Raw genomic sequence first — 26,259 nt, 5'->3', positions numbered from 1 at the left:
GCAAAAATGCGCCCAGGTCTAGTCTGGGGCGTTGAATCCATGAGGGCATTCACAAGTGGAAAATTCATGAATCCTTGGCGTGGTAAAATTTCACCCAAGCAGAGAATTTGAAATTTTGCCTAAGGCACGGAATCCAAGGAGTCAAGGAAGGATAAAAACAGAAATTCCCCTCGGGCGAATTTTCAAATATGCTATTTTTAGACATCAAACCTCGGCCAAATATAGAAATTTTTATAGATTCCAAATCAGGACGAAATTCCCCATCCAATGAACCTGACTCCTAAAATTTAGGAAGATCCCTAAAAAAAGGGATATGGAGAAAAGCCAGGAAAGTTCCTTCGATAGAGCAAGATGACAAGTCGGAGTGGAATTGAGCAAATCCCGAGAAAGATCCTGCAATCTCCCTCCAAAATTGGAAAGTATGAAATCAACGAGTTGGTAGGAGGAATCTTCCAGGTATGACGCATGACTAGGAGCATTTAAGGAAGGTTCTAAATTTGAACTCACACGCATGGGAAACTGCCTTGCATGTCGTAGTGATTAAGGAAAGTATGATGCGCCATAAATGCAATTTCTAATTTGATGCCTCTTGAGAATTCTATATAAGTTTGGAAAAACATTTCATTTTTCATGTGCAAGATTCAGGAAAGGAAGAGTAAAGAAGTGAAAAGTTTATTATACTTAGTCTCTATTTCATCATTTCGAAGTATTCCCAAGATGGCAGAACCTAGCAGGACAGCTACTATCTCCAGGCAAGCAATGATCAAAGCAGAGATGAAGGGTTTCCTTCCCCATTCTCGGTTGAATTCAAGATGGGAAGAGATCAGTGATACCAACTTCGACATGTTCAACTGGGCTGCATTCAAGATAAGAATGTTCGGAACTGCAGGGCACAATCCATCTCCGATAGCTGTCAAAATTGTGAGAAGTGGAATAGTTGCAGCAGCTGGCTTTCCTCCCGCCATTCAATGCCCAGATCTAGTCCTAGAATGTGCAGCACATTACAATCTGGAGCGGAAGACAATCTCAACGCCAGACGGCCAGTTATTGACAACTTTGACTCCAGAAGCAATTGGCGAAGCCTTCAAAATCCCTTCACATTACTCCATGACGTACAGGACCAGCAGCGGAGCTCAAGTAGTCTATGAAGCAGGCCCCACCAGATGTGCTGATTTGATCAACAAGCAATGGTTGCTGAAGCCTAGAGTACACGTTTCCAAGATGCCCAAAACTCTCACAATCTTCGAGTTCAAGCAAGAATATGTGGACATGATAAAGATGCTGAGCAGAGTAATGGGATGCTCACACTCGGTGAACTTCGAGCCTTGGATGTTCTTTTACATTGGCGAGATCATGAATTCTAATACACTGATCGACTGGGCTAGATTGATCAGCCACTACCTGCACGAACAATTGAAGAACCTGCAGGAGAAAAGGTCTCAGTCCTTTTCCATGAGTTCCTACCTATTCTATATGCTGGCATGAAGGGGTGGATTCGATGGGCTGCCAACAAGAGGAATCATGGGCTATGGGCCAGCTCAGCTGAAGGTGCATGAATGTTATCCTCAGCTACATCTCCACAACGTGAATTCTTACAAATTGGCGAATGACACCTTCACCATGTACCTGACACGACTTATGCAAAATAAGCTGCACATGAGGTTGTCTCCGCAGGCAAGTGCTTTGGTCCAAAAGTATGGCGCCGCATTCCTGCAGTTCCCCAAGTTCACCTACATCAGGATGCAGGGCTTCTCCTTCCAGTCTTACAAATTGCCTAGATATCCGTCGGATAAGCTTATATGCTCGAGCTCATGAGGCAATTGATTGCCTACGATCAGCTGCAGAAGAAGAAGAAGAAGCAATCTATTGAATTTCCAATTGTCTTGGGGGATTTCATGGAGATATGCCCAGGATTGGAGGCCGTTGAAAGTGCAGCAAGCGAATTGGCATTCTACCGCCTACCATTTTACACTTCCAGGGCCCAATATGATCCTTATAGCCAGATTAGGAAGGTTGCCGGTGTCAAATTCATACATAGATTTCACTTGGAGGTTTACTGGGCAGGGGCCGAGGATGACCTTGAGGTCAGGAGAAGAATGCACTCCAGACTGCCCCCCGACACCATCAGGATAGGTGAGGTTCATCAGGTACCAGACCAGGTGAAGGAAGACTCAGATTTGATGCAACCCGAATTCGAGAAGATTAAGGATCAACCTATCCTATTGCCAGATTGGTTGGAGCCTGATGTAGATGATTTGAACACTTTGGCCAAACCAGTGCTAAAATTCACTAAGCACTGGATTGACAAGCAGACAAGAAAGTTGGTAGAGAACCATGTCCATTTGACATACCAACTGATGGGGAATCTGGATTCCCACAGTGAGGCAACTGAAGGCTCTTCACAGGGTCAGGCAGGAAGAGAGGCCCAGATGGATAGAGAGAAAATTGCCCCAAAGAGGCCAAGGATAACAAAGACGAAGGATGCCCAACAGGAAATCCTGCACGAGGTTCAGCAGGAAGCCCAGCAGGAGGAGCCTCCACAAAAGAGAACGAGGACAGGAAGGGAACATTCACTAGTCAGCTCCGCGAGCGTACAAGAAGTAGAAATGTTCCCACATCCCGCAGGCCCACTTCCAGGAAACGTTCCAGCACCTGATATACTTAGCATCAATGCTTCACAGGGCCGTCATCAGCCAAGAAGTCAGAGGCAAGAAGTTTCCCCGCACCTGGAAGAAGTTCGCCGGGATAATTTCATAGAGACTATCTTTGGCGAAATGGAAGAGGAATCTCAAGAACGGGAGCATGCAAAGGACTACAACCATTCCATCCCCGTGCCAGATTGGTTGGTAGGCAGACTGGGAAATGAAGCAGGAGGGGAGCCCAATCCAGCTTAGGAATTAGAAGAATTATTGAAGAGGATGGATCAGCCACCGGAAAGAAAGGCCCCCCGGAAGTTTTCCAAGGTAGTCAGGTTAGAATTCGGAGCCCGGACCTTGCACATTGCTGAACCTGCGGTGGATAAGGATAGGAGTGAGATTAGGCAGGAAGATTATGTCATCAGATAGGTGGATCTTGGCCATGCTTCCATTGGTCAAGTAATGGGAGATTTCGACGATTCTTCGTTTGCCATGAAGGAGAAATTGCTGAAGTCAAAAGCAAAATGTAAGCGGTTGAAGGAGGAAAACGGACTTCTATGCGAGTATGTCAGGAGTTTCAAGAAACCCCTCAGGGAAGCAGGTCCTTCATCCACTCCCCCTCCCTTCCTTCCCAAGGAAGTAATTGATGATGCAGAACTTACAAAGGCAATGGCACAGAATTCCCGAGAGTACGTAGAGGATGTTTATGCTGAGGCAGGGAAATTTGTAGAAGATCTAACTCAACTCCATTCGAGGTTCGTGGCCCTCCTAAGTAGGTTGGAAACTGCGGAAGGACTATGGGAAGATGTTGATGTCTACCAAGACTTAACCATTTCCCGACTCAGGGCTCTGATGAGGACCCCAAGGCAAACACTGGTAGACGGGAAAGTAATCCAGGAGAATGAAGCCTATGACTTTCCCCGATGGTTTTACGCCATCTATTCAGGGAAGAACACCCTTGATAAATTCAGCATTGATTCCGTCACCTTGAAGGAATCTCTTAGAGGGATACAGGAAGAAATCCTCAGTGCCATGGAAGCTTTATTCTCAAGGAAACTCAACGACGGGGGAATAACAGTGAATTCCTTGAAATCCCAGTTGCATGATTTCTTCTTCGTTGGTTCGTTTCCTAAGGAACATTTTGCAAATGTTTCTTCATTCTCCGGTATGATGAAGAAAACACAGGAAGCCATGGCAGATTGGGAAAGTTTCTTTTCCAGAAGCGAAGAGGAGATTGCCTTGATGGAATTCAACATCGAGAATGTGCCAAGTGTCTCCATCGGAGAATTGGAGGCCATCGTCGGTAGGTTCATCGCATACGCCATTAATGAACGAGATAATGGTCGTCCATTTTTGGACGAAAGTCTTTTGACTGAATAGTGATGGCGTATTTATGGCTGAAGGAACATTGACTAGGCATGGGACCGGTCAACGCATGCCACCACAGGATGAGGAATCTTCTTGCATGTCGTCCTCTCATTATGGTTATGACGGATTCTTCTTGCATGTCGCCGTCGCTTGGAGAGTAATGGGCATTTATGACGACGTCAATTATATTCCGGGCATGATCATCATCACGGGCGCTATTTTAACCCCTTTTAAAATTTATTGTAAGTGGGCATAATGGGTTATTTGATGCAGATTCCCACCTTGTTGCACCTTGAGTGGGGAATCTTTAGGGCAAACCCTAATTAGGTTTTGCATGTAATCTGGGCTTTGAGGCCTATATAAGGGGGTGACCCCCTCATTTGTAAGGAGGAGAGACTATCGTCAGAGATTGTTGCTAAGAGTTTTTGAAGCAAACACTTATACATTGTTCAATGGTTGGTGTGTTCTTGTGTTGTTTTGGAACTCGCATGGTCTCGTTCTCTTCATAGATTAGATTTGTTTTCATGCAATTAGATGAACTGGATTTGATAGGATCGCTTGTTGCCAAATTCGCACTCATACTTTTGGTGTGCAGTGATTGTTACATATCGTGCAAAGTTAGTCTGAGCCTCGTTATATGTGTATGTTCAACTTCGATTGTTAGAAGTCTATCTGATGGTTTCTTTTGACGATTTGAAAATCCTTAGCACTCCCCCTGAAGATTGCACCGCCTTTGTGTAAGTTGTGCTTTGCTAGCGAAGCGAAGCGCGGTTGGATTTTGCACAAGTTTATCCCGTCTCCTTGTTCCTAGGGTTAGATTACCTTTAGTTTAGTTTCCCTCTGCCCTATCATATTTACCTTCTGCATATTTCAAAATCTAAAATCTAAAACTTAGAGCTTCATTGCAAATCATCCGCGTCAGTAAATTCTTGAGCTTGCATAAATTTCTTCGACATACGTAAGGCCCCTTGGATTACCAGCAATCACATCAGCCAACTGAGTCACATCCGCAGCATAAAAGGAACCTTGGAGTCGGTTGTCTGATTCTCCTACTATATCAGCATGCAATCGTACTTTGATCAAGAGAGAGTGAAGTGACCGTTGGGCAACTTTATTCTGTGTTGGACGCTGTCATAAAAAACACGTCAACAGGGTCCACATAGATCAGAATGAACAAGTGCTAACTTTTCCTTAGCTCTATTTTGACTTTTATGAAATGGACTTTCAGTGTTCTTACCTAATGCACAACCTTTGCAAGCATCATCATGAGATTGATTAAGTTTAGGCATACCTTTAACCATGTTTTCAAGTGTAGGAAGTGCCTAATAGTGAAGATGACCGAGCCTTCTATGCCATAGCTCGCTAGATTCAGAAGCTTCATGAATGAGTGCTCGAATGGGGTAAGCTGAAAGCTTAGACAAACTATCATATCTATTCCCAATAACACGAGCAGATTTAATACTAGATTTCTTAGGCCATGCAAGTACTTTACCCTCAGAAAATGCTATTTGATAACCTTTATCTTCTAGAGTAGAAATAGAAATTAAATTCCTCTTAATTCCAGTGACAAATAAGATATCACTAAGATGCAAAGACATGCCAGATTCTAAATTTAAAGAAGTGCTACCAAAACCTCTTACCGAATACTGAGCATCATCACCACTTACCACATGAAGGTTGGACTCTTTCTCCATCAAGTCTGATAGATGCTCTTGATATCCTGTGATGTGTCTAGAATTTAGATGCACCACTGTCGATCAACCAAGTGTTGCTATCGGTTGACACATTGCTGGACAAGGCAGAAATGAAGAGGTAGTCTTCATTGTCTTCTGAGTTTGCAACTTCATTCAGGTTGGCCTCTCCTTGCATGGGTGGGTTCTGACATTCTTTAGCATAATGTCCAAACTTGTCGCATCTGAAGCAACGGACACGTGAAAGATCCCTTGACTTCCTCCTTGAATCGTAAGTAGGAGGTCTGAAGTCTCTATCTCTTTTGAAGTTGTTCTTCTTCCATTGACCTCCCTTTCTTCTAACATGTTGAGATGCAAGCACATGTTGATCTCCTCCATGAGAGCCTTTATGCATTTCTCTGGCAGCAAGGCGTGACTCCTCTTGAATGCAATCTGACTGGAGGCGATCAAAGGAAGGGAATTCAGCTCTTCCACTTATGCTTTGAATAAAAAGATCCCAAGAGTCAAGAAGACCATTCAAAGCAATCATGACAATATCCTTGTCCACAACCTCGCTTCCAATGGCGCTGAGTTGGTCCTTCAATTCTGAAATCTTCATGAAGAAGGACATGACTGAATCTCGTCTGCTCATTTTGACTTGAAGAAGTTGCTGCCTCAATGTAAGTGTCCGGTTGATGTTGTTGATCTCATATATCTCTTCTAGATGTTTAAACATCTCTCGAGTTGTCTTCAATTTGGAGATGACTGGAACAAGATGATCCTTTATGGAATCAATAAGGAACTTCTTTGCTTTGAGAGCATTCTTCTTGAATTGCTTTAGCTCTTTCGGATCCGAAGGTTTAGTCAGATCCATATCTTCCACAAACTGGAAAAGCTCTAATTCTTCAAGAGCAAGGAGGACACAAACCTTCCATGATGTGAAATTGAGGGCACCTTCAAGTCTATCCTCTACTTTCAGACCTGTAACCATCTTGCAAAACTAAAACAACAAACTGAAAGTGAAGGGCAACTAATAATCTGATTATTTGAATGAACCTAAAGCTCTGATACCATGTTAATTTTAAGCAATTAGATGTTAATTTAACCAATTAGATTATAATCAGACTGTGAATAAACAGTAACAGTAATAAAACACAAGACACAAGACACCAATACCCTGGGAAAACCTCCCTCTTGGAGGTGAAAAACCCAATCTTTGAACGTGATATGTATTATCTCAAATGTAGACAATTTACAAGGCAATGACTTATCTCAGATTGCTGTTCAAGATATCGGTGAGAGCTGTTAATTTTAAGCAATCAGATGTTAATTTAACGAATTAGATTATAATCAAACTGTGAATAAACAGTAACAACAATAAAACACAAGACACAAGACAGCAATACCCTGGGAAAACCTCCCTCTTGGAGGTGAAAAACCCAGCCTTTAAATGTGATATGTATTATCTCAAATGTAGACAGTTTACAAGGCAATGATTTATCTCAGATTGCTGTTCAAGATATCGGTGATGAATGTAGCCCTTCATTAACAACAGATGATTAGGAGGAGCAGCAAATGTCTAGATCAGATTCGCACAAGAGACCTTATGAAGAACTTTGACAACTTTGCCACAATCAACTTTGAAGAGTTTGCACAATTGCCTTATACAAGTTCGCATGAGGAAGGATCGCTACTAGGAGAGCAGATAGCATTTGATAATGATTGTGTTCAAATGACTTCATCTTGGAGTGTTTATATATCAACCTTTTGGCGCTAATCATCCTCAAGTCGGCTTGCATGAATAATGTTATATTGTTATTGTACATTTCCCACGTTAGACATTTGGGTCCAGCCCAATAGTTATTGAATTGCCTTATTACATTACATTTTGGGCCCAACCCAGAACACATTTAATTGCCTTTCCACGTTACATTTGGGTCCAACCCAATAACACATTCAGTTGCCTTCCACGTTACATTTTGGGTCTAGCTCAATAACACATTTACATAAAAGATAATACAAGTGTATTTTAATTGTCATTGACAACATTAAAATACAATAGGTATCCGAGCTAGCTACTATGTCAACATAAGTGGCCATGGTACTGGATCCCCTACTGCTTACTTTTTTTTCTTTTCTGTACCCTTGTGGGCCCTACCTCTTTTTCCAGTGCCTTTACTTTCTTCCTTAGCTTGTGTAATTTGGCTTTTCTTGCTGGATGTTTGGCTCTTCTTCTTGGTTTTACCCAATTGTTTACTTGTCCTTTCTTCGTCTTTTTGCTGGGTCCTTTAGCATCAGTTTCGTCATCAGAATCCTCCATTTTCCTCTTTACCCCGCTCGGATCCTCCTTAGGTCGGACTTTAATCTCCGAGTCGTGGAGCCATGCACACACGTGCGGTAGTCTCCTATAACATTCCTCGGGACAACACGTGTCCACATTTTCCAGGTCCCATATTTTATCTACCAATGGTGCCGGTCCCATCCCTTTATACCTTCCATCTATGTATCGACCTCCATACTGTTGGTACCATGTTACTTTTTCGCCATCCACCTGTGGTGGATCCGAGGGGTTGGGGATCACCCGGTAGAGTGCATTGGGGCCGGCTACCACAAACATATCTTCGACTTTTAGTACAATTTTCAGGCACGGTCCCAAGGTTGCACCGTACTCTTCCAAGTCCACCTCCTCCAGGTCCACTGTCTCCTCTCCCTTTTCGGCAAGTTCCGCCTTCCGTTTGGCCTTTGCTTCTTCGTCAATGTCGTATGCAATATAGCCTTCGCGGAGTCCTTCATATGGGCCCCTCTTTCTCGAGTGTCCCGTGATCCTTATCCATGTTGCCGGATCACCAAAATAGGCGTTTGTCAGGTGCTTGTGAATTCTAGGCACAACGATGCCTTCAACTTGCTTCGGTACAAGTCGCTTTTCGATGAACGTAAGCGGCTTAGCCCAATCTTGGTCGTGTCTATAAGGTACTGCAGCGACCTCGAGGTCCTCCTCTATTTCTTTGCTTCTTCCAATAGTCCAGTCTCCTTTTGTGGCATATCCCAACATGTTGATTGATAGGACCGGTTTATCACACTCTCGATACAATTTCAACTTCAAGCCATTGACAGGGTCGCGAATTGGGTTATCATCCAGGGTAGACAGTTTCACTGCTCCATTCTTCCCCACTTCCCTGGTCTTATAGGGCCCTAGCCAACGAACTTTGAACTTCCCAGGACGAAGTTCGTTGCGATTGTTATACTTGAGGACCAACTGTCCGAGACGGAAGTTTGTCCGTCGGAGATGTTTGTCGTGCTAGTACTTTTGCTGACATTGGGCCACTTCTGTCGCCCATTGTGCTATCATCCGATGTTCATCTAGCTTGATGAGGTTCATAAGTCGAGCATGTAAACTCTCCGCATCTCCCAACTGGTTATCAATAGCGATCCGTAGGCTTGGTACGGTGTATTCTGCTGGTATGCCTCTTGGCCGTACATGAGCTGGAACGGTGTATGGCTCGTGGTCACCTTGTACGTGGTACGGTACGCCCATAGTACCACTGGCAGATGTTCTTCCCAGTCCTCCCGTTCCACTCCACAGGATTTATAAATGATAGACACGAGCACCTTATTTGTGGCTTTCTCTTAGCCATTCACTCGAGGGTAGTAGGGGCTTGAAAGGTTGTGAAAATTTTTAAACTCGGCTATCATTGTCCAGATGACCTAGTTAACAAAGTGAACCCCTCTATCACTTGTGATCTGAATTGGGATCTCGACCCTGGTCACAATCTGTTTGTATAGGAACCTCGCCGTACTTATGGAAGTGTTGTCCGGTAGAGCTCGAGCCTCAACCCACTTTGTCAAGTATTTCGTGGCTACCACAATATACCAACATCTATGCATATTGCTCACCTTGAGAGGTCCTACGAAATCCAATCCCCATCTTTCAAACAGTTCTTGCGGTTGGGAGGGGAATAGGGGCATGAAGTCCCGTTTAAGAGGCTTCCTGGTACGCTGGCATGTATCACATCCAACCACCCATTTGCGTGCATCAGTGTGCAAGGTCGGCCACCACAGTCTTGCCAACAAAACCTTACGTGCGGTAGCATCGGGCCCTATGGGGCCCTTGACTGATCCATCACGAGCTTCCTTCAGTACACTTGGAATTTCTTCCTGCATCATGTATCTTCGCAAGATTTGGTCTGGTCCCATCTTGTACAGTAGGCCATTGATCAGTTGAAAGGTTTTACTTTTCAGTGCTAGCTTATGCTATTCCATGAGTCTTCCTAGGGCGTACGATGATTGTAAAGGTGAATTCTTGGAGCAGTAGCAACCATCGGTTTACTCGTTCCTAGATAAGCGGTTTGTTTACTAGGTACATCAAGGCTTGGTGGTCTATGTAGTAGGTGAATGGTGTTGCCAAGAGGTAATGGCAGAACTTCTTTACTGAGTACACCATCCCAAGTGCCTCCCTCTCTGTCGTACTATAGTTCCGTGCGGCCTTGGAGAGCAGGTCGCTGGCAAAGAAAATAGGGTGGTCCAGCCCTTGTTCGCCTACTTGTGCCATAGTGGCGCCAATGGCAAAGTTGGAGATGCCCATGTGGACATGGAACTCCTTGTCCCAATCCTGGTACGCCAAGACTGGTGCACTCACCAATCAAGATTTCAATTCCTTGAATGCTTCCTCCTGTTTTGCTTGCCATGTGAATGGTTCACCTTTTCTCGTCAACTTATCCAAAGGGCATGACACCTGTGCAAAACTTTTCATAAATCTCCTGTCATAGCCGACATGCCCTAGGAAGGATTTTACCCCTTTGACATCTGTCAGACTCTCCATATTTACAATTACCCCTACCTTGTTGGGGTCCGTCTTTAGCCCTTCCTTGCACACACAATGTGCCCCTGGGACAACTTACCTTGCGTTACCATAAATCAACAGTTCTTGGGGTTCAGGGCTAGCCGGGCCCGCCTACACCTCTCCATGCACTCCCCGAGCGCGTTCAAATGAGTTTCCTGCTTGCTGTAAATAGACCAATCATCCAGAAATGCCATGAAGCTTCCGACTGACATCTCATCAAAGATGTGCAATATAATCAGCTGGAAGGTGGTTGGAGCATTACACAGTCTGAACGACATACGATTGTATGCATATACTCCATCCTCCACTATAAATGTTGTTTTCAGTTTATCCTCTTCAGCAATGCTGATCTGGTTGTATCCAGAATATCTGTCCAGGAAGGAGTAAATCTCATGGCCTGCTACCTCCAAAATGCTATCAGTGAACGAAATTGAGAACGGATCCTTGATAGTCACGATAGTCAAGCATTGGAAGTCCACACGTATTCTAATGTGATTTGCCTCCTTCTTTAGGGAGATGACAATTGGCGATACCCACTCGCTGGTTTCTACCTTAAAGATGATGCCGACCTCTAGCATCTTTTCAATTTCTTCATTCACCTTTGCTGCATAGTTTTTGTTCATTCTATACAACCTCCTTCGTACGGGTTGGGCACCCGGTACGAGAGGTATTCTATGTACGCACAATTCCGAGGGTATCTCTTTCAGGTCCTTGTACGTCCACGCGAACACATCCTTGTACTCCAGGAAAATTTTAAATGCCGCTGCTTTCAGCACAGGGTTCCAATCGTCCTCGGCCAGAAATACCTTCGGATCGACATCATTTCCCAAATTCACTTTCTTCACGTTGGACTCGTACTTGATGACTGTCCTGTTTGAACTGGTGTGCATGTGTATCATCCACCCGTGCTACCCGTTCATGGTATTCTCCATACTCTGGAGGAAAAGTTGCATCTTCCGTACTTGCACTTGATTCCCTGATCTTGCAGATTTGCAACATGTGGCAATCGGGGTGAAATACTTCATAGTCTTCCATCTGCCAATGGAAGAGTCCAGCGAGGGAACTTGTTTCATCCTTTGAGCATCCCTTTGGTTCCAAAATGCCCTCATCATCAGGTTCCATCCTTTTCTGGCTGTTTTGTGAGCCCCATTCCCAATTATGTGAGTCATCTGAGTCTGAATCGGAGGACGCCAATTCCTCGCTCACGACTTGATTCCTCAAGTCGATCACATACTTGCGGCCTTCACTTTCGATGGAGAGTGTGTTTTTCTTCTAGTTGTGGTTCGCCTTCGCCGTAATCAACCAACCCCTCCCTAGAAGGGCGTCATAGGCCTTCTTCTCTAACGGTATGACCACGAAGTCAAGCAAAAAGTGCTGGGTACCGACAACAACTTTTTGTGCCATGAGTGTCCCTAGGGGCTTGATTCCATGTTGGTCGGCACCGACTAGGGGGAATGTTGGTGGCCAGAGAGTTGGCTTGCCCAGAACCCTCCATGTCTCCTTCGATAACACGTTCACTCCGGAGCCGCTGTCAACAATGGTGTTCGTCAATTTCTGTCTCATTATCTCCATTTCAACCACGATCGGCTTCCGACCAATGCTTACAGTGAGCAACATGGGGTCTGTAGCAGACGTACTAGTTAGTTTTGTTGCCGCCATGGGGTCTGTGCCAGATGGTTTTGCTGCCATTTGACGGTGTTTCTGGTTGGTAGTGTTGTCATCGACTATGTTTGTAATAGCCATCTTCAATTGTGGCATTGTTTGCAGAAGGTCAAACACGCGTACAGGTACGGTGGTTTGCAACATTTGTTTGATGATAGTTTTCTCGGAGTCTAATTGGAGTGGGGTATTGGCAGTATTGTGTGAGGCCCTACGCTCCTCTGCCATTGCTCGTTCCACATCAGCCTTTGCTTTCCAGAGTGTCTCCTTCTCCGTATGGGGATCGGGGTATGCCGCCTTCTTACTTTGCAATCTTGTGATTGCCAATACCTCCTCGTCTGGCTCCTTCACGTCCAACATGTTTACTTCCTTCTGCTTGGGGTAGTTAGTGTCCTCATGGTTTCTAGGACCACACCATTTGCACAACAAACCTCAACCATTGTTCTCGTTCTGACATTCTCGAGTAAAGTGGCTCCACTCATTTCATTTCCGACACTGGATCATGGGCTGCCCTTTTGCATCGTATTGAATTTTGCTCCTTGGCATGTTATTATTGGAACGGTTGTTCCTGCATCGATTATTGCGGTATCCTCTTGGTGAAGCCTCTGAGTTTGCTGATTGTTTTGGTAGTGTGGCTGGTGGAGTAGCTTGCTCACCTTGAGTATAGAGCACTTGTGTGCTCCGTGTTTTTAAATTGTACGGGCATTCCTTGGTGGAATGACCCAGTACTTGACAGATGTCACAAAAAGCTTTCTTTGAACATGTTCCCTTCGTATGCCCTTCTGCCTTGCAGTTGGTGCACCAAAGTTCCTTGCCGTCTCTGCCACTTTCTTTATCAGCCTTCAACTCCGTCATCATTCGCAACATGTCCTTTCGAAGAGCTTGTACGGTTTTGGACTCACCGTCGCTACTTTCGTTCGTACTATCATCCTCACTTGCCCTCCGTTTTCCCTTTGATGTTTTACTCTCGCTTTCAATATCCATCGCTCGGTTGTAAGCTTCATTGTATGACGACGGAGGGACCACCTTTATCTTCCGCCTGAGGGACGGTTCCATCCCTTCCACAAACCATCTCTTCTTCAGCCCATCTGCTGGTTGGTTCTCCATTTTGTTTAGTAGCTCCTTCAACCTTTGGTTATAAGCCCGAACACTTTCACTTTTTCCCTGTTTGGTATTGTAAATCTCTGCCACAACTTCATTGTCGTCACATAGGAGTTTGAACTCCTCCTGGAAGGCCTTCTTCAAATTGTTCCATGATGTTTTATGTTGGGCATCAAGGTCCGTGTACCAGTCAATTGCTATCCCTCGAAGGGAGGCCGTGAATGCCTTTAACCAGTAATCCTTGTCGTCTTGGCTGTTTGCCTCCTAGATGGTTATGCATGTCTTGCAATGTTGTGCGGGGTCCTTCGACCCGTCTCCCATGAATCTAGGAAGCTTCTGTTTCTATGGGGTGTGTGCCTTTGTCTTTGTCTGGAAGGTTTTATGTCCCGCCTAGAAGGTATTAAATGCTTGGAAGGTACCGTACGCGTTCGACCGGATCAAACCGTATTGCTCCGTCCACGAGCCTTCTACGCGTCCACCCGCATCCTTTGTGCTTTGGTCACCCTCACTCCTATACTCCCTCCTTCCTGGGGTTTCTGGGTCTTGTTGACGTGTCTAAAGTCACATTGTTGCAACTCTATCTGGCCAACGCATAATAGAATGATCTCGCTGAGTATCCTATCCTCTCTTGTATAAGGAAGCCCTAATGCTGTTTGGTTTGATCATGTGGGGACAACCTCAAGGTTTTGAATGTGAGTTCTTGAATGCGGGATAACTCAACGGTCGATGTGTTTTGCTAGGAGCACAAGGGGTCTTACGTTTTGCAACAAGCTGGTCTGCATCCTATGATGCTGTGATTCTTAAGCTGCGAAATAAAAGCAAAAGAGAAGGGATAGGAAATCTAAGGACACCAATAAAAATGACTAGTGTAGTGGGTAGACAGATTTCCATTAACAGATTCTTGTTTTGCCAGAGACACCCTCACAACTAGACAAGAACAATGCAATCTCCAAGGGATGAAGGATTTTCAGATCGGAGACATTCATTTAGGTACCCAATTCTGGCGCAGCCTAAGACGAACCCCTGCAGTTGAACTAAGCACACTAAGGTTGAGACTAACCATACACAGTGGCCTACAATCAACAAGCCCCCAATGGTATGAACCGAAAATGCATCAAATACCCTTCCACACTTCACCATTAAAATCTCTGCACTCTAATTCTAACTAGCTGAAAGAAACCATACAAACAGAACAAAGCAAAGACAGTAAACACTATATTTCAATGTTCATATATTTGCTTCAGTTGCCATTACAACAATTTCTGCAACAGTTCTACTCTACTCCTAATCTGAAAACTGAAATCTAACAGTCTAACTACCTAAAACACTAACAATAATCTAACTAGAGTCTAACCCTTTACAAAAGGAAGGCCTCAGCCTTTAATAGAATTTACAATTCGAAATGGTGGCTAGGATAAACTGCATCCAAGGACTGCAATTTGCCTTGCAGAAGCTGGCAGCTTTAACCCATGCTTACTCAATTTTCAGTTATCTACCCAACCACTATCTCAACTACCTATCACTGTTTAGCATTAATTCTGTCCTCCTGGTGGTTGAACATAACTTACCACAATTGACCTGTGTTCCACTTTGTTTCAAAATATCTTGAGCGGGACCCATAGGTAGTTTTACATTAAACAATTTCAGTTTTTAAAACTAAATTTTTGGAATTAAATCCAGCAGTGCATCCTCGAGAATGCATACTTGCTGCATTTCGAATGTTCTTTGGTCTTGGTGGTGGACTTCAACTCTGTGGTTTAGGTGGTGGCGCGCATCTCCGTACTTCATTGCTTCGACCTTGTGCTCTGCAACGCGTTCTGCATCTTTGCTCCTTGGTGTCGATCGCGATCAAGGCTCCTTGACGTTTTAGGCTTTCTCCTAGTTCTTTTCGACGATGCCTTCGACCTACGAACAGTCAATTTTGATTCCGGATTAATCAATCAATTTGAAAAATTAAACAAATTAACTTGACAAATGTTAAATTTTATTTAACGTCTGGCTTCGTCTCAATGGAGTTCGGGATTGAGAAGCTCTTTGTGAAATGTATCTTTTAAATGCCTCTCTTCAAACGTGAAATCCAATCCTTTGTCTTGATTCACTCTCGAAATTAGACGAAATTCAGGTTTGAGAGGTGAACTGTGAGATGTTAAGTTCAATTTCGAACTCTTCACCTAAAATGTGAGATGTTTACTTCTAGCTAGAAAGCCTCTGTTTCAATTTTTGGATCGTTTAGATGAAATTCGTACCCTTTGGCAAATTTGAGAGATTTCGAATTTAAAGGTAAAGCCACTCCTTTTGAATTTCGGCCTATTTGGCTAAAATATAAGATTTTATTTTAACTTGCCATGATATCTCCCTAATCGCAACTTCGGCCAAGTTAAGAGTTTTGTGCGAATTTTGGTTTTAACGTCCTCCTTTCAAATGATGAAATTTGGCCTCAGGCTTGAATGTGCGATTTTGAACTGCCAAGTCGGGCCTTAAGGGAAAATGAACATCTTTCTTTCGACCTTTTTTGATGAACCTCGGACGATTTGGGTGTAATGCGATTTGAAATTTTCGGCCTATTTGGACTTATTGCACAATTTCTCCTTTTCTTATATTTTGGCCTTATGAGCCTATTTTGGCCCTTTTAGTCATTTCGGCCTATTATGGTCACTTTGCAAACTTAGAACCTTTTTGTTCATTTCTTCTTTTTCGGCTTGTTAGTTGGTTTGGCGCGACTTGATCTATTTTTGGATTTTTGGCCTTACTAGCAAAAGGCGCAAACTTGCTTATTATTTTTGGCCCTTTGAGGTAGCTTTGTGCGATTTAGACTTGCTTATTATTTTCGGCCTATAGACCTCTTTTCCGAGATTGTTCTCCTTCGTTTATCTTCGGCTTATGGGCTGAAATCGTGAACTTTAGTGATTTTTGAATGCCCTTCATGCGACTTCGGGCTAACTGATGATTTTGAGAGTTTGATGTTTTACCCTTTGGCTTGGAGATAGACTTCGCGACTTAGGGTTTAACCTGTGCCTTGAAATGCTTGATTTTAATCTGTATTCCCCCCTTTCACTTTATGATTTTTGGCGTTTCAAAGGATATTGCGTGATATTGATTCTTGAATGATTTTCGGCCATTTCTGGCAGTTTACGCGATTTTGAGTCATTCTTAAGTTTTTCGGGCCATAAGGAGATTTTGTGTGTTTCTGAGATTGTTAGCTTGTAAGAGGATTTTGCACGATCTCACCTTTATTAGCCATTTTCGGGATGCTGAAGCAAAATGCGTGATTTGGACTCTGGAAAAGTTTTCGGGCAAATGAAGACTTTTGTGTGATTCATTCTAAAGGGTTTTAGATGCTAGACCATTGGAGGAGCCTCTCTCTCCTACTTGGGCAAACCGGGGGTCTTCGTCAAGGATGGGGTGTGTTGTGCAGAGCACAACAGGTCTGACTCTCCTATTTTTGAATATTCCCCGTGGGACAGATTTCCAATTTGGTACAAGTTATTCTCAAAGAGTTCGCGACCTCACCTTGCAGGTCCCATACAACCCCTTCATCACAGTCAAAGTGCTCTGATGGATCGCTCTCAGATTGTGTTCCGGGCTCTTTACTGAATGTCGAGTGAGCAGCGTGGTCTGCGAGATCGTCCTTCGCTACGTCTGTCAGTGGTAGGTTGCTCGCAACCTCTACCAACTGGTTCCACGTACGTGGCTTCTGCCTCTCCTGACTGTGGCTCCTACTCATGCTTTGACTCTTGCTCTGCCTTTCCGGTCTCTCTAAGCCTTCAACAATCTCCCTTAGCTGACGTCTCCGCTCGTTTTGTTTTCTGATACTTAGGGATCTTCGTATCGACCCCTTGCTTACTCCTTCGTTGGTGTCACGCCATCGGACTTTGTTGGGATGTAGGGGCATTAATTGCAAGGAGTACGACGTCTGCTCGTATCCCTCTCTTCCTCTTCCGTACAACTCCTTTCTTCGTGCTACTGCAGGATTTGCTGCAGATGACGTTCCCAACTGATTTCTTCCCTTGTTCTTGCCGTTCGATGAGGTTCCGTGCTAGCAGTCTAGGAAGGCTCCCCAGAAGATCAAACATGACAGAATTTACTGAAAGTTCCTCATGTATTGCTCCCTCGGGGACCACTCTCTCCTGAGCTTCCCTCTGCACGTATTGGGTGACGGAAACGTCCCACAGTTCCACCACGGAAACATCCCACAGTTCCACCAAAGCCTCGGTCAGTTGATCCTCCCTAGCTTTCGCTTGTGTGGGCTCTTCGTGTGTATCACCTTGAGTGACTATTAACTGTTGTTGAAATGGTCGGCCCATTAGTGGTTACCGCCTGCCGCCATATTGATCTCCGGAATTCGAATCAGCAACGACGCCAAAATATTTACTCCCTACCATGAGTTATTCAAGTTTCCTGAATAAGCAAGAAATAAGCACAGAACATATTATAACAGTTTAATTATCTACAGAGCATGGAAGTAACAATCAGATGGTAGAAAGATGTTCTTTTATTGCATTCCCAAAATGACCAGTACATCAACATTATTGCCGGGGTTTCCTTACATGGCAATATATACTATCTGGTGGTTGGCCGAGGTACCAAATGTCGTAATTGACACGGGAACCCACACGGTCGACTCCAAAACATAACAAAATGATGTAACAATAACTTAAAAGTTTTATTCCTAATTATGGCCTAATAGACTGCGTTGAAACCATGTCCAACCAAATACTGATCAATCTTGAAGTACCAAGCCTGAGGGGCTTTCTTCAAGCCATAGAGGGCTCTTACCAATTTGCAAACCTGATGTTCCTTACCAGGAACCTTGAAGCCAGGGGGTTGAGTCATATAAACTTCTTCCCACAACTCACCGTTGAGGAATGCACTCTTAACATCCATTTGGTGAAGTTTCCATCCAAAATGAGTTGCAATGGCGAGAAGAAGACGAATGGTACACATCTTGGCAATAGGAGCAAAAGTCTCCTCGTAGTTAATGCCCTCCAATCTGGCCTTGTACTTATCCAAAGTACCATCTGCATGATACTTGACTTTGTAAACCCATTTACAGCTGATAGGTTTCTTCCCAAGAGGCAAATCGGAAAGAACCCAAGTGTGATTCTTCAGAAGACTATGGTATTCGGTCTCCATAGCTTTTTCCCACTCAGGAATGCCTTTAGCCTCGGAATATGTCTGGGGCTCATGGATGCTGTGAATGTTGGCCATAAGTGCAAAGTTGACTATATTCTGTTGCTTTCTCTTTCTGCGAGCAGATCTGCCCTCAATAAGCTCATCATCATGAAGATCTCCGATAGTCTTGGCCCACCACTTAGGCCTGAGGGTAGAAGTACCAACATTTGGCATTGGAGGAACAACATCCCTTGGAGTTTCGAGAACAAAGTCATCTGAATGCAAATCTTGTGAAAAATCAGGTGGTGCTGGATCAGTAGATTCCTCATCTTCAGAGTTAGAATGCTCTGAAGCCCTCCCATCATGGGAACCAAGAGGAAGACGAACACCAACATCAGGAGTCTGCATAGATGGAGTCGTAGGACTAAGAGTAGTAGAAGGCATAAATGGACCAGTAGTCTCATCAACCACAACATCGCGACTGAAAATGAGACGATCTGTCTCTACATCAATCAACCTGTAGGCCTTGTGGTTGTCACTGTAACCAGTAAACATAAGTGTTTGGCTCTTTGAATCCAGCTTAGCACGCTTAGCATCTGGAATCCTTACATGAGCCCTAGAATCGAAGGCTTTCAAATGCCCCACTTTAGGCTTGCATCTTGACCAGGCTTCTTCAGGAGTCATCTTCTTAATGACATGTGTAGGTGACTGATTTAGCAGATAAACTACAGTGTAAACTGCTTCAGCCTAGTATTTCTTAGGAACACTTCTATGTTCTATCATAGAACGAACCATTTTAGTAATGGTGCGATTTCTATGTTCAACTACACCATTCTTCTGAGGGGTGTATGGTGTGGTGAGTTGGCGTTTAATGCCATGTGTAGCACAAAATGTAGAGAAGTCATAGGAACAAAACTCCCCTCCATTATCTGACCTTAGAGTGACAATCTGAGAACCGGATTCTCTCTCAACTAAGGCCTTAAATTGCTGAAATGTACTTAAACATTTGATTTATTTTTCAGAAAATACACCTACATTTTATGACTGAAATTGTCAACAAATAACAAGAAGTACCTGCAACCAGTAACAGATGGAGTGTTCATTGGCCCACATACATCAACTTGAACCAGTTGAAGGACCTTGGAGGCTCGCCAAGAATCAACATCTGAGAATGGTGTCCGATGTTGCTTCCCAGCTTGACAGGCTCCACAAACTCTATTGATTTTCGGGTTGGATCTTAGGTAGACCAGTAACCAAACTCTCCCGATATAATTGAGAGAGATAGTGCACGTTTAAGTGTCCATAACGCTGATGCCAAAGTGTTCTGATGGATGTACTCCTAGCAACCAAACCATGCTCTTGAGAATCACTGGAATCAACAAGTCTATACAAACTATTATCCTCAAGTCCCACAGCGATTGTAGTGCGAATCTCCCTATCAACGATGCTGCAGATGGACGAATTGAAGACAACATCTAATTGAGGAGAATGCCTCATGATCTGATTGATGGAGAGGAGATTATGTTCCATGCCTGGAACATAGTAGACATCAAGAAAAATTAAATTTCTACCTCCTGAGTGAATCTAGATAGTGTCCTTACCAGCAACTGTGTACTCTTCTCCTCTGAAGATTACTGAATCCGAAAATGGTTCAAATTTTGTGAACCAATCCCAACGATGAGTAAAATGCCATGAAGCTTTTGAATCAATATACCAAGCAGAAGAGTGTACTGGATCTGCTGTTCTCCTGGTCATAAAAGCATAGAAAGCAGATTCTTTTTGCTCAGTGTGTTTGGCAACATTTGCTTTTTGTTGAGACCCTCCCTACTTCTTTTGTTCAGAAGCCAATCGAATTCGACACTTGACCTTCATGTGACCAAACTTGTGACAATAATTGCACCAAACGTTCTTCTTCTTCTTGCTGTCCTAGGAAGAACCAGAGCCTTTCAGCTGAGAAGATTGAGCCTTCCCTTTGTTCTTAGCAGAAGATTTGGCAGAGAACGCTTGCTCGGTGGAGGGAGAATTGGTACTGCTTCCAAACTGTTGTCGCCACCGATCTTGCTGTAAAAGCTTTTTACAAAGATCGGAAAACTTCAAATTGATGTCAGTGGAAGTGATATTGAGTGTTTTGATGAAATGCTCATACGAGCGTGGGAGACTCTTCAAAGTAATGGCCACCATATCTTCTTCCTCCATTTTTTGACCAATAGCTTCTAGCTGGTCGCGAATATCCTTGATCTTTGTCAGATGCTCCTGAAGAGATGTTTTCTCATCCATCATGATCGTGAAGAGCATATTCTTAAGAAAGAACGCTCTGCTCTTGTCAGAGGATTCATGAAGACTCTTCAAATGATCCCATATTTCCTTCGCAGTTTTGCGGGACGGTACTTGAGGTAGCTGCTCATCGGTAACAGAGAGTTTGATGGGCATGACGACTTCCCAGTTGCGCTCATCTTTTCCGACAGTGTCTGGACGTTGAGACGTGCTTAGAACAACTGCATCAAGACATCGATACTCAAAAATCATCAACATACGTTGCTTCTAGGTGTTGTAGTTGCAAGTTTGCAACCATTGAACTTCTGGCTGCTTTCGAGCATAATGTTCGTCAACGATGCCATCACTTACCCCAAGGTCGAAGTGGTGAAGGCACGAATGCACGAAAACCAGAGGATGAAAACAAAGGGTTTTTAGAAACAAATTCTGCAAGTCGGATTTAGAGGCAGAAACTGAAACGTTGGCATGGTTTTCGAGACAATTTTTTTTCGGAAGACCCGGAAAAATTTGATGACAATATAGTTTAGATCTCGAAAAACCCACAAAGATTCTGCAAATAAAATTTTTTTCTTACTTGAAACGAAGGAGAATCTCAAAACCCTAGCATAGTTTTCGAGGTAAAATTTTCGACTGACCCAAAAAAATCCGATGAAGACCCATAAATCCTTGCGAAAAACCTAGAAAGAATCTGCAATCAGAATAATTTTTTTGAAAATGAAGGGTCAAATCTGCAGGCTCCAAAAATGAGGCACGAAAATTGATTTACCTAGAAAAATCCGACGACAACCCAGTTGAGCTCTCGAAAAATCCACAATGATTTTGCAATCGGAAAAAAAAATCGCCTTGAAACAGAGGGTTAAAACTCTAGGCGAAAAAAAATCTGCAGACTCAGAAAAATCTGACGATGACCCATTTGAGGTTTCAAAAAACCTACCAAGAATCTGCGATTGAAATTTTTTTTGCCTTGAAACAGAGGGTCAAAATCCTAGGTGAACTTGCAGAAACCCTAGGTCGTTAAAAAACGTGCAGATTTTTTGAAAAAAAAAGGTTCCGTGCCCTAGCTCTGATACCATGTGAAAATTAGATTCACTGGTAAAATATCTTCTGTTCATATTAACTGGTAAATATTACAATTTGTAGAAATACAAAACACTGTAGAAATTAATGATATTACCTATCTCTATCTACCTAATATTGTAGATACATTAATGAAATCTAACAACCTAAGTTGACCATTAACAATATAAGAAATTATAATGATATTACCTACCTCTATCTACCTAATATTGTAGATACATTAATGAAATCTAAAAACATAAGTTGACCATTAACAATATAAGAAATTATTATTCTAACACTTTTGAACAAAATCTCCTCTTATGCTAAACTTCGTCATCATAGGAAGTGACTCCAAGGTTGCGAATGCTAGGTCTTGACGTGCTCTTGCTCAATGTGTATGATGTGATATTGCTGGAATCACAATGTGGACTTACGATGAATCTTGAATGCTTGAAAGTCGCTGGAATGTGGAATCTAACTTGATTGAAAAAAAGGATAAAAGGTTTAGAAAGCTAATCTAATCCTAGGAATGCAAGAGCGATGGACAATATTTGGTGAAACTTGACTAGACTTTTGCTTTGCCATGCAAAGCAACAACTCCACAAAGTTTAGTGCGATCTCTTAAGGTAAGCATATGATGTTCAAATCACTACCATGAATGTAGGCACTATCAAGACAATGCATATCACTGAAGAAGTAGCAATTGAAGTTCAACTTGGATAAATAAGTTCAGTTGACTATGCAAGATATTCCACAATCAATGAAATATTAGTAGTATGAACATAAGAATTCCACCATCAATCATACACAAAGATCTTCCATCCATCTAATTATCATCATCTAACATGACGATCAAACAAGAAACCATGCAATTATGTAGAAGAAACAACACATTCCACCATATCTTCAATGAAAAGGATGTTTTTTACAAGCGTGGCAACAATTTCTGCCTTCTCCTACTCTACTTCTACTTGCTAACTGCTATTGACTATTAACCTGCTACTGAACTATTTTCCCTTATGATATTGCTATTATGCATCAATTGTGTAGTTTTTTGAGTCAAACTCATTGACCCATGATTCATGAGTAGAGCCTTATCACTATTCCCCCTTTACAAATGAAGAAGTAGAGCCTTATATAGTGCTCCTATTACAATGAGTGGCTAGGATCAAATACACATCAATGGTCAAGATTGAAAGATGAAAACCCTAATTAGGGTTTGTTACACCCATTACAAAGCATTTAATGCTTGTCCAATGATAAAATTACATTGAGTGGGACACATGTCCTCCATTAAATTATTCACCAATAGATGGCGAGGGAGGGTACATCGATCTTTGTGTCCACATATGGTTGTTATCCTCCTTGATGGATGAGTCAAGTGTATTGAATTTGGATGCCCCAACTTGAAATGATGTGATTGGATAAGTGATGACTAAGTGCCTCCTCAGCTATTTGGTCCTTGTAACTCATCACAAGTGTGTGATTGTAATTCTTCTCGATCATCAACATTTCTAAGCTCAATCATGAAGGTAGGAGATATTCTCAAATTGCATCATCTTCTAACATTGATTAACTCTTCTGAAACTATCTCCCTAGTGTAATGGCAATAATTCTTGGATTTTTGGAGGAAATTCAAGATCGTGAAAATTTTCTTCCTTTAGCAAATGCACTCTCATGCTTGCTCTTGTGAATCTTGTGCTTCTTGGAGCTTGGAACACTTGCTGTCACAATTTGATCTTTCTTGTTATGATGCTTGAGCCCTTATTGAACTCCTCTCCATATAGTGGGATCCTTGATCTCATCATCCCTTGTATGAGTGCTGCCTTTCTTTGTAATGGAAGTTCTCCTATCCGCTGCCTTGCATGAGCTTGAAACTTGGAGTACTTCAACATCTTGAATGGTGTGATCTTGATATTGTACGTGAGCTGATGAGTTTCCAGCTTTCTTTTCATATGCTTTGCCAGCTTAAACATGCTGCCCTAACCTCCTTCCAATTAGACCTGCCTGCAAAACAAAGGAGGGAAGTATCAAATACGCTTGATATAGTCATGTTTCTCAAGTCTCTTAATCTGAAATGCATTCTAAATGTTTTATCCTCTGATTTTGTGCCTGATTCTGATTTGAACTTGCTTCAAGGTCTAATTTGTCTGATTTACTTGATTTCAGGTCCGAGACCTGCCCTTCCTCATTAGCTTCCCAAGCCGTGGATTAGAAGTAACTTCCCAAGAAGTTCGGACTTTTCAATGATCACTGATTGAGAAAGTTCGGGGTTCCAATAAGGCACTGATTGAGAAAGTTTGCGGTTTCAATAGGGCATTGACTAAGAAAGTTCGGGGTTTCAATAGGGCATTGATTGAGATGTCAAGGAGGTTGGAGATCCAAGGGGTCACTGACTGTGATAGTTCGGACTTTTCACAAGGCATTGAAAATAATCAAAAGGAGATTGGAATTTGGAGAGGGCACTGACTGAAGAAGATCAGACTTCTTGGGGAGCATCGACTGTGCCTTCAAACTTGTTGGTCATCCTTAATCTCTCCCATATCATACTTAATGCTCTAAATTGATTATCAGTTCACCATTGACATGATCGTGAACTTAAGCATCTTCTTTTATCCTTGGGCAGGGATTTCACCTAGCACTGGTAGTCACCCTATGAGGTTGTGGATTTGATAGAGCACTAACTGAGCAAGGTCGGGGTTTTGACCCCTCATTGACTGTGAGCAAAAGATGTTAGCTATGCTTGCTCAGTTACCTCATTCTCATCAAACATCGAGCATTCATCCTTAGAAATGTTTAACTTATTGAGCAGAAGGGGTTCCTCATAAAGATTGGACTCTCAGGGGGTCACTGACTGTGCAAGAAGGAGATCAGACTTTTCATACCCCACTAACTGAATGAGGTTGGACTTTTAGGGGGTCACTGACAGTGGGATGAAGTAGGTCAGACTTTTCATACCCCATTGACTGAAGGAGGTCGGACTTTTGAGGGGGTACTAACTGTGAGCTGAGGCAAGGCAGGTTTTTGGGGGATAACTAACAGTGACTCAACTTGCTCAATTTAGTGAATAATAGCACTCAAATCACCAACTCAAAGGGTCCCTTATCATCATCCATCATCAAAGCTCTCTTATCCTGATTGCCTATGCTGTGACTATCTCCATCTCAAGCATCCATGACCATTCCTTGACAATCCTCCACTCTTAAAGTCAATTTTATCTCTGATTTCGGAGGTATATGATGTTGATGATCAAATGAAATGATCATCCCAAATCGTTCACCTCCTAAGCCCTGAGAGCAAACTGACCTCACTCCAACTCAAAGAGAGACATGACTTGATCAGCTCTTGACAACCTGAGAGCTGCACTACCTCAAGTAAAAGGTTAATAGCAAAAGACACTACTAGACGACTAAGCAAAGACAACTAACCTAGAAAGTGGAAAAAAAGTGGGGGTCCCCATTTCCAATGGGGCAATGTGAGAAATGGTCACAACAGGGTTGAAGGGCAGTGCCCTTGGCACATTCCCTATTGCAATACAAGGCGTGGTCGAGAGGTAGCACCCCTTCTGAGGTCTGCTGCCCTTGGCACATTCCCTCTTGCGATATGGGTGGGGTGGGGTGGGGGGTGGTTGAGAGGCAGCGCCCCCTCCACCAAGCCCAAATTAAGGATTTTGAAACCACACAAAAATTCATGTCGGACACCATTTTTACAATTTTATCACTTAAAGGAGAAATTAGGTATTTGGCATATTTTTGTTCATGAAAAATGTTCTAAAAAAATGTTTTTTTTTTTGCAGGGACTCGCTGAGTTAATGGCATAGCCATAGACTCGCTGAGTTGTGTGAAAAAAATCGCCAGGAACAGTTTTATGCTTCCGTTTAGAAAAAGTTTCCCTTCTCTGAACATTGCAAAAGTTATGTTTTAACTGCATGGTCAGACCGAAGAACATTGCAATCCCTTGCATGTTATTTGCTTCAATCATAGTTTAGTGAATCTGAATAATTACCTTTTAAGAAATTTATATATTATGATATTTGTTTTAACTTTATATCCAGTTTGCAAATTGAACTGTTTTTTGACTTGTTCCTTCAACTGCAGAATAGTAGAGCACCTCAAACAGTTTGAAGATGTATTCACAATACAAAGTACTGTTGAAGGCCAGAATGCTATGTTTACAAATGAAACTCACATCAATAGCTTTGTCACTCTCCACCATCAATTGAAAACTGCAGATGAGAGAACTGAAGCAGTAGGAGTTGCAATTAAGTGGTTAAATAAAGCAGGAATTATTCTTGGTTTACGAAATGAGGTGGCATACTATTTCAACTTTATGTTGTTTCTGTTTGTGATATTTCATGTCTAAAATCTAAAACTAGATTCAGTCTTTGCTAAATCCAAGGTGTATTTTTTCAAGAATAAGATCTATTAATCTAGTGAATGCACTTGGTTTTCAATTAAACAATTCTGTCAAGTGTTCATCAGCCAATTTAGCTATAAAAATTCACGTTGAAGTTTGCATGGCAAGCTATTGAATACAAAAC

The 26,259-nt window shown here is 42.8% G+C and overlaps 1 protein-coding gene across 4 annotated transcripts in view; it reads left to right on the top strand.

Moving 5' to 3' along the window:
- The window catches only part of LOC131049023 (nudix hydrolase 20, chloroplastic), a 275,682-nt gene that overhangs the window by 47,746 nt on the left and 201,677 nt on the right, over positions 1 to 26,259 (top strand). For all 4 annotated transcript variants that reach the window (XM_059221517.1, XM_057983021.2, XM_059221510.1 and 1 more), the window contains exon 3: positions 25,817 to 26,027. In XM_059221517.1, coding sequence (XP_059077500.1) covers positions 25,817 to 26,027 — 211 coding nt within the window. The remainder of the gene's footprint in view (positions 1 to 25,816; positions 26,028 to 26,259) is intronic.

Source organism: Cryptomeria japonica, chromosome 1 (genome assembly GCF_030272615.1).
Source record: "Cryptomeria japonica chromosome 1, Sugi_1.0, whole genome shotgun sequence".
Taxonomy (NCBI): Eukaryota; Viridiplantae; Streptophyta; class Pinopsida; order Cupressales; family Cupressaceae; genus Cryptomeria; species Cryptomeria japonica.
Note: the sequence above shows the minus strand (reverse complement) of the source record. Positions and strands in the feature narration are given on the sequence as shown.